This window comes from Amblyomma mixtum, chromosome 8, assembly GCF_055824585.1.
Source record: "Amblyomma mixtum isolate Tamu chromosome 8, ASM5582458v1, whole genome shotgun sequence".
Classification (NCBI taxonomy): Eukaryota; Metazoa; Arthropoda; class Arachnida; order Ixodida; family Ixodidae; genus Amblyomma; species Amblyomma mixtum.
The window spans coordinates 68219628-68228972 of record NC_143019.1 but is presented as its reverse complement, the minus strand read 5'-3'; the positions used below and the strand labels follow the sequence as shown (position 1 = coordinate 68228972).

At 49.8% G+C, this 9345-nt stretch overlaps 1 protein-coding gene and 1 pseudogene across 2 annotated transcripts in view; one reads left to right on the top strand and one right to left on the bottom strand.

The window, feature by feature from the left end:
* LOC149332849 (endothelin-converting enzyme 2-like) overlaps positions 1-9345 on the bottom strand; it is a 77186-nt pseudogene that overhangs the window by 27263 nt on the left and 40578 nt on the right. The gene's annotated exons all lie outside the window — the stretch shown is intronic.
* On the top strand, positions 3466-7913 carry LOC149332851 (uncharacterized). The gene is made up of 3 exons (XM_089555770.1): positions 3466-3762; positions 4914-5438; positions 7702-7913. Exons 1-3 carry the CDS (start codon positions 3466-3468, stop codon positions 7876-7878), a joined length of 999 nt encoding a protein of 332 aa, XP_089411896.1. The 3' UTR covers positions 7879-7913.

Here is a 9345-nt window from a genome sequence, read left to right as displayed (position 1 = left end):
CTTCAGAGCTGTGGTACATTAAAACTGCTGCGTTCTCTCAACACGCCCCGTTTTACCCAGAACGTGCAGGTATTTGTATACGGATTGCTGCTTTCTAGCAACACATGCGCTAGCGAGCAACACATCGTCTTGGGCGACGTAAACAAAAGGCCTAATGAGGTGACGTATGCATAGATGTTGTAAAAAAACCATATCAGTGTATTCTATTCTAAACGATTCTTGCCATCCTGCCGTCTGTCCAGCAAGGGCATGGGGCAATGAAAGTGTAGAGGGTCAATGGAATTCTAACGAAACCCTCCTCCACTGTTCTTTGGAAAAGCATGACATTACCATACACGCGCGCCGTAATAAGTTCCGCAGTGAATGAGAAAGCGCGATGCACAGAACTCGTGGAGCTTGAAATGTACCCGCAGTGTGTGCTCAGCAAGCACTTGCTCTGCAGGCGTTCTGCTATAGCGCGGAAACCTTTTCCAGTGGTGGCTCTGGATTACTGGCGTCACAAAAACACTGCTACGCTTACCGGCTCTACAGGCTCTTTAGTTCAGTTTGGAACGGACTTCAGAGTCGTGGAGCTTGACACCAAAAGGTATTCTATTAGCTTGACACTAATTTGCCTTCTTTTTTTTTTATTCGTGAAGTCTGCCTTGAGGCATAAGTTGAGAAAAGGGGGTGGGCTCTCCTCACTGAACCCTGGCCAATCCCCCGTCGTGGGTAGTGCCATGCCACCAAGGCAACAACAACAATCTGTGTGGATTGCTGCCTGCTAGCTACAACTAACAAGCAACAATGTGCTGGTCGACCACTCGGAAAAGAAAATGACTGTTCAGCGCACGTTGATTCTTTTCATAGTGGTTCACAGCGCCGCCGCAGCGTGCCATCGATTTCGAGAAAATCTCCAATAGAAGGGCATTGCACTCCTGCCTCTTTTGGATGAAGGATTTGTGCAGGAGGAAAGGAAGATGTGGCTACACCATCTTCCGTCTTTCCATTGTATACGCATACCACTGATATGTGTAGTAAAGTTTTCAAGCCCAGAGTGCATTTTGGTTTTTTCACAAGCAAGCGAAGAGAAATCAACCGCCAGTGAAACCAGCCTATATACTATCAGTTTCCTTGAATCAATTGCGGCATGCAATATCTGAAAAGGATGCGCTGCTGTCTGTGCGGCTGTCTGTTTGTGTGAAATAAATATCAATCAATCAGGTCGGCCAAGCACAACCAGGTCTGAAAATGCGCACAACATGAGAACCGCAGTATAGTCCATTTCTTGTTCATCATCATCTTCATCAGCCTGACTACGTCTACTGCAGGTCAAAGGCCTCTCCCATGTCTCTCAAATTAACTCTGTACTTTGCCAGCTGCGGCAATCGTATCCCCATAAACTTCTGAATCTCATCCGCCCAACTAACGTTCTGCCCCCCTGCTACGCTTGCCTCCTCTTGGAATCCACTCTATCACCGTTAAGGACCAGCAGTTATCTTGCCTTCGCATTGCATGCCCTGCCCAAGCCCACTTCTTCCTCTTGACTTCCACTAGGACGTCATTAATCCTCATTTGTTCCGTTTGTTCCCTCACCCACTCTGCCCGCGTCTTCACTTCATGCCTAAGCGGGTCGCGCACGAAGTGTTCATCACCGACTTGGAGCCCTCTCCATTGCATGGTACTCCCGAAAAGCGATTAGAAAATTTTCTCCTCATTACTTTTGCCTCATTCGGCGAGACTCTTAAAGCTAAGCTGTCGGAACACATTTAAACAGGCATGTTTTTTTTCCCGCGTGAGGGCGCAAAGTAGCCGAAATGAAAACGGTGAAGGCGGCACGCGTGGCTCGCGCACACGTTCCACGAGCTTGGCGAAGAAGTACACAGCTGCCGACTCGACTCGACGTTTCTCCACTGTTCTCCGCAGCAGCATCTTCACTCAAGTCCACGGACGAGAAGGGCCGACTGCCGCTTCTTCAAGATACCTTGGGTGAGCGAGCCGGCAGTCAGGCACTGATATCGCGTTAGATGTTTTGATATTAACGGTTGTGCGCAATAGGGCACTCGCGGGACGGTAGGCCTATCGCCTCGGGGTAGTGTGCCAGCTGCCGCCGCAGTGGATTAATGGTTATGGTGCTCGACTGCTGACCCGATAGACGCGGGTTCGATGCCGGCCGCGCGGTTGCATTGCAATGGAGGCGAGATATTAGAGGCCGGTGTTCTTTGCGATTTCAGTGCACGGTAAAGAACCCCAGCTGGTCGGAATTTTCCGGAGCCCTCCACTACTTCGTCCCTCATAGCCTGAGTCGCTTAGGGACGGACAGCATCCCCACACCATCATATTTGTCGCCGCAAGTCCTTAGACATATGGAGGTACACACGTGCTTGTTGGGACAGCCCTATCTGAAGACCCAGAAGAATAAGAAGAGGACGAAGCCTAACCAACCCTTAAAGAGTAATATGTGATAGCAGAAGAGATATCTCCCAGGCAAGTACTCCTTCTCTTTCGTAGATTCATAGACCGCATGGAGTCGTCATACCTCTACTGGCCACTGCCGCGGCAGGTGGCTGCTTTGTACGCAGGCACCAGTGGGGTTTGTGACTCGGACGTTGCACATCCCGTGCACATCCCGAGCACATCCCGTAAGGCTAATATTTGCGCACATAGTTCTTAGGGAGGCTGTCTATCTCTCAATCAGCTAGGTTACGCGCAGTGCCACAGTGGGATAGTGGCAATTGGATTGAATTTATTGGTTGGCAGGTTCCCATCAGCCCATCGTGACAGATGGGCCACCTTTTTGTTCGTAACGGCTTTTCTCGTGCAGCCCATCGTGACAGATGGGCCACCTTTTTGTTCGTAACGGCTTTTCTCGTGAACGACGCCTCTAATGTCATGGCATTAAAACCTTTAGACTCGGGCATTTCCAAAGTTGGCAGTGCGAACGGTTCCAGGGTTGAAATTTGCTATGCCGCACATGTTTTGTCCCTCTGCGGCCGCTGTCTCATTTTCACCGGCGCCTTTAAATACGGACTAGTCCGATCTTACGCCCATTACCGTACCAAACATGTCCAACATTTTGAGACAAAAAGTTTGAAAATTGAAAAATTGTAAGACTTTTTTATAAAAATATTGAAGGCAATGATACATTTTTCTGGTATATGTGTCAAGATTTTTCTTTTATTGTGCTTCCATCAGCCGCATCGAAAAGTTAAGACTGCCAAAGAAATCCAATAGGCAACGCTTTCCACGGTAGCAAAAACGTTAGCAGAAAAAAAAAAACAAAAGGCTGCCGTCGGGTAATCCCAGGATATATTGATTTTTATAGCGAAATATTACATTATATGAAAAAAATGCGTTCATAGGCCGTTTCCCGCTCAAAAATGCTTTCTTCGAGAATTGTTGGGCATGAACAGCCCAAGACGCTTCCTCTTCAAATCCTTCAGGCGAGATTTCCTTTTGATATAAAACGCGTGTGCTCAGGTCAGCATGCCAAAACCGAGCGGCAAGCACGCCCATGGAGGAAAGCGCCATCAGCACGGATCCAACCTGGACGCCCCTCCAGCTGGCTCCCCACCGGCCCCCGGGTCTTCAGGTACCGCCATGTCCCCCGGCGTCAGCGACGCGAAGCCTCCGGACAGCAGTGCCACTGCCGCAGCCAGCGAACTGCGGAACGGAGTCCACACGGAGGCAGCCATCAGCAAAGTCCGGGAGGAATCCGCGGAGCCACTGGCCGTGCGGAACACGGCTGTAGAATCACCGCAGCCACTGAGGGAAGCGGCCTCGGTGGGGTGGCCGTCACCTACAACGGCGGATCAGGTAGATTCAAATAAGACTGGAACTCAGCACAGGTATTCCGGCCAATATTGGAAACGTATCGGCAGATGCCGTTCCTACAAAAGATTAGTGTCAATCCATCCATTTGCATTATTGGGCTGATTACCTCGGCGGCTTGGGTATCTGGCCACAGTACCACTCGCCTTTTGTCCCTGTGATTTATTACAGTGGTATAGCGCAATAGTGGGCTTTCTGCAGGGTAAGCCGGCCTCTGCACTACAGTACACCATAGCTTCCCGTGTTCACCTGCTTGCCAATAAGAGCGGTGTCCAGGTAGGCCTGAGCCATACGGAGGTCGTGTACCATGATTTGAATGGTCTGGACAGGCTACCACATCTCGATCACGGTGGTCTGGGTAGAAAGGCCTTAACATCTGAACGATAGGCGCGTTCGATATTCACCTATCACCGTCGATTCTTCTCAACGCTGGACGGCCTAGGTGTACTGTGCGATATAATCGAACCTTTTTTCCAACACGGGCAAACGAGCCATCACCGTTCTCATTGAAGTAATTCAGAAAGTAAGTCCAGCTGGTTTCAGAAATTCGTGTTCTAAGATCGCAAATACTTGTCTTTGTAATCGTAAACTGCGTAATATCGAAGGATTGCTATACTATTAGAGTTTCCAGAGGCTTATCTATAAGTTTTGAGTAAATTATTTGTTTCGCCCAGCTTCTCTGCAACGTCTCTTCAAACTAATTTGCACTCCTACAGCGAATCAAAGTACCTTGAAGTTGGAGGAGGAGTTATAAAGTAAGGTGGGACGATGAGATGACGGAGTTTTTGGTCTACAGGCAGCTCTCAACAGGCCCAAGGCAGATGGAGAGCATTGGGAGTCATCCCTTCGGACCATATTAGTCTTCAGTGGATGAAATGCGGCTGATAGTGATGATGATGATGTAATGAAAGGAAGTTAATAAAAAACTGGAGGAGACACTTAAGCTTGAAGGGCTGGTCTGGCCCAGATTACACGACTATTGCCTAATGTCGGTAAGTCTTTTAAAGGCTCGATAGTAAAGATTGGCAGGAAAGGAATAAATATCATTTATGGCGACCTCAAGATGGCATTCGTGTTGCCATTTGTTTATTGCGATATCATAGACTGAGGGAAAATGGACACGAAATATACCCCAAGTGCCTTCGGCCATGTGCTCATCCTGCTCTTTCTGTTCTTCATCGTTAAAAATATCGCTATCTCCACAATTCCTACAACAGATGACGGTGTCGAAAAGAGGCGGCAAACGACAGAAAGGGGAGAAGCATCGGGAAAAAACACAACGTGGCAGCAATGACGAAAACAAAGAGAAGGTGCAGCTGCCTGGCACACTCCCGCAGTCTCCCGCTGACACCGAAGCCCACGACGGCATTGCGGCCACCAGCGCCGCCACAACGCCCCCACTGAAAGGAACCAGTGGAGAGGGCGCCACCGACAAGTGTAAGGGCGAAGCCCCGGAAGCGGCAGTTCCAGAGCCCGCAGCCTTAGGCAGCACGGATGGAGGAGAAGAGCAGATGCAGCAGATGTCCAGTCAACCTGTCTCTCCTCTAGGGGAGCCCGGAGAACCGTCAGCATCGCATGCGGACTTGCCGGTGTCCGTCCCCACTGGTCATGGGACCGAGACACAAACGGTAAATCTTTTGGATATCGATTGTTTGTTTTTTCTTAGAGGGCTTTCGTTGTCCAGGCGGTAGTTCAGGAGTATCTGTACCAAGTAGTCACGGCACGTCCAGTTCTCGGAAAATAAATAAGCCCAATAAGAATAGGGGGAGCGAAATTTCTCCCGCTACCAACTATAAGTTTATCAATGACCGACGTGTGCGCATATCCTTAGAGAAGAGAATATACTAAATGTAAAGGGTCGATCACACTTAGCGGGAACAGGGCTCTGCGTCAAGTCTGTTTTGCCCTTAATGTATATGTGAAAATGTGCAAACTGCACATTTGCACTGCACATCAGGGGCCACATGCTGTTTTAGGACGATCTGCGGCTACCATGGGCACCTTCCGGTACTCAGAGCGTAAGCCTGGTGAAGAAGAGAGTTCAGCCTATAGTAGGCAGTACAGTAAGGTGGAGATGGTACACGGATTTTCGCCTGATCCTATTTAGGCGGCAGTAATCGACGAAGGAATGGGCTTGGGCAGGGCATGCAACGTGAAGGCAAGATAACCGCTTGTCCTTAAGGGTAACGGAGTGGATTCCAAGAGAAGGCGATAGCAGCAGAGGGCTGCAGAAAGTTAGGCGGGCAGATGAGATTAATAAGCTTGCGTGGATACGGTGGCCGCAGCTGGCAAGGGACATGGTTGATTTTGAGATACATGGGAGAGGCCTTTGCCAGCGGGCGTAGTCAGACTGATTATGATGTTGAACCAACGAAGAAACAAACATACCCATCTTTATTCTTCAAAAGCACCATCAGTGAGGCCCGCAGGCTGTTAGAGGGCTGAATAGCACTGCTCTGAAGCGTGTGTCATTCCTGTTCGTCAATAACGTGGTGCTCAGTGGCGAACACATGATGTGGGCACTGGAGCAGTAGCACATGGGAACCGGTGTCATTGTGATCGTGACAGTAGACGTGCGGCTCAAAGCGGGTTGGGGACTATCGGAGGAGTGGCGAAATCGATCAAGTAACGCGAGAAGTTGAGCGCGTTGATTTGTTACAAGAAAGGGCCGCCGAAGAAGCGAAGGTCAACGCTTGTAGACGAAGTGTCGAGCGCGGCAACAGCTGTAGAGGACATCCAAGCCAAGGGGCTGGGAATCGTCAGTGTCATGGCGGCTGAGAATTCAATCAATGGGTGGCGAGGCATTCGTCACGACGCAAAGCGCTGGGAATTGAGAACGGGTTTGAGATAACTTGGTGTGGCCAACGGATGAAGTGAGTACCGCGTAAGGCAAAGCAAGAAACGGCGAAGGAATATGGGCGATGGTATAAAAAGCCTATTGCCGTCACGAACAAAGACCCAAAAGATGGGCACAATAACAGAAGCATGCAAGAAGGTAGTTTCTTCGGCGACGACGGCTTTCAGAGTAGCTACGGTTTCCGAGGTATCACCGAGCGCAAACAAATCCAGGTCAGCACAGCACTATCGGTAACCGCGTTATGGTGTGACCAAGTCCCGACCCAAGAAGATGTCATGAGAACAGGAATTCAAAACGATGAGGTTAACTGTACGCTCAACGTCCTGAATAACTGCTCGAGTAATGTACGCTGCTGAGGCGCAATAGGCTGCGTGCTTGCCGGTCTGACATCTTTGAGAGACAGACGGGATATGGATATAGAAGACAGGCTGGATATAGAAATTATAACCTATAGAAAAAGGGGAGAATCGTACGGACGACCTGACGAACTTAGAGGGGCGAAACAAAAATGATTGATGGTCGATGAGAGAGCTCTTCTCCTGGAGTTGTCTAGACTCGGACAATGGTTATGATGCTGATAATCATGATGACCTAGCAGAATGTTTGGCCGTACCGTCCGCGGCAGCTCTCACCGGTTAGATTTCTATTCCAGGCGGCCACATTTAAAAGAAGGCGTAAAGCAGAATATCAGCTCGGCCTTGGCGTCTTTTGCCGCGTTCCAAAAATCTATTTGGTCGAACCTGAATCGGTGCCCTCCGGTATATAGTGGCGGACTGCAGATGTCTTCCTGCGACATGCCCCAGAATGAATGAATGAATGAATGAATGAATCAATGAATGAATGAATGAATGAATGAATGAAAACCTTTTGCTGTTCAACAGAAGTCTTAGCGAGCTCGGTGGGTATAGCTTCTAGCCAAGGAGCAGTTTTCTTGCGTTAAAATGCATCAAACTTTAATGCCACCTGAAGAGATTGTGAGCACTACAGTCATCGGGATAGTCGGTCAACGCTGGGTAATGAATTCGCTCTCGCAGGGAAAGAATCGCTGGGATCACACTGGGCAGCGGAGATCCGTACCCTCCATTAAGCCCCGGAAGTCATCGACTGGGGACCTGCTGAAGACGATGGCCAATCTCCAGACCATTGTGAGTAAACTGCACACGCACGATTTCACCACTGCAGACTCCTTGGGCATTGGGCGCATGCAGTAAAATAAACAGGAGTTCCAACTTAGGCTGCATGCTAAGAACACAGCAAGGCGTCAGATGCGGGGATAGACAGACGCAACACGAGCGCTCCATTCATTTCCACGAATTGGCCGGCTACAGCGCGCTTCGTTGAGCTTTGTGTTGCGAGATACAACGGAGCTTGAGGGTTCGTTGCTGGTGGATACCTGGCGTTTCTTCTTTGGGATCTAGTTGCTCTTGTCGACTGTGGCGAGGGCTTCTTGTCTCAGGGGATCTCTGTTGCTAAAGCCGTCGTCATCGCTTCGGCGGGTACGGTTGTTGCGACGAGCATCTTCTCGCATCTCTTTAAACTCTCTCCTCTCTGCACGTAGCCGAGATTGTGGTTCAGCTCGAGCCAGTGGACAGGCCCGTGCACTTTGCTTTTTCTTTCTTCAGTCCCAACGACAACAGGAGCTTAAGGGAGCTCTCCAAAGCTCTTGCGAGAAATCTGGAAGAGTCGATCGATGGTCGTGTCCGAACAGTGCGGGAGGTATCCTCAGTCCAGGGCTCCTGCTGCAGCGGTCCACTAGTTCTGCACTGGTCATCCACTACTGGGGCGTCTTTGGGGCCGGGGACAGGAGGGGCCGACGGGTTCATTTGACACGCCCAGGTGGTATAGTATATAGAATATTGGTAACAGTGTGGGTATATACAATGATTAAATGTGGGTTGTAGTTTATGTTGGAAGCTGAAATGAGTATATGTTTGGGTTTGTATCTCTCTCTAGACGACGGCCTCGGCTCGGCTGAGTCGTTTGCTGGGTGGTGGATATCTGTGCCTGCTGTTAGGAAGCGGGTCCGCAGTGGCCGACCGGCAGGAGCAATGACGGGGGGACGGGAAATTTAAAGGAGAAAACAGCAAGAAAAATATATTCACATATTTGCATCGTGCAGAAGCGAAATGCACTATACATGCCAAGAGACATCAAAATGGGGAATGCTTTGAAGAAGTGAGGCGGGAGCTCTTAAATGCAGTCGTGAACACAGATTCCCGCCCTTTTCATTCAATGAGGAAGGAGTTTCTTTTCGGGTGCTATCTTTGGAAGCGTCCCGGTAGATTATTGGCTCAAACAGGTAGCTGTACAGAACTCTGCTCTTTCTCTTCATTTCTTGCTCTACCGGCTTCTTGCTGTACCAGTGTACCCGCTCTTTGTCAGGCTGGTGATTAATTAGCGCCTATGCGCCGAGGCACGTGTTGCAAGTGAGTTCACAACAGCTTCCCAGGTGTTGATGCTGTAGTACACTTGCTTATTGGTTCGGTACTGGCTCCCGTGAGGGACTGTGGTCGATTTCGGCTTCTCGTTGCCGCTTGCGCGGGCGGCAGTGTGCACGATGGCGGACACGAAGGGACATCATGGCCTTCGTTCCGTACGAGTACGACCTTAGATAAGGGGGTGGCGTAGTACCTGAGGATTCTGGCCGTCTATGAGATTAAGAGGCCTGATTGCGCGTC

Excerpts from the sequence above, each read along its gene's own strand:
- LOC149332851 (XM_089555770.1), top strand. The coding sequence starts at position 3,466 with ATGCCAAAACCGAGCGGCAAGCACGCCCATGGAGGAAAGCGCCATCAG. Across the intron at positions 3,763-4,913 it reads CACTGAGGGAAGCGGCCTCG|ACTGAGGGAAAATGGACACG; the intron begins GTGGGGTGGCCG and ends GCGATATCATAG. Across the intron at positions 5,439-7,701 it reads ATGGGACCGAGACACAAACG|GGAAAGAATCGCTGGGATCA; the intron begins GTAAATCTTTTG and ends TCGCTCTCGCAG.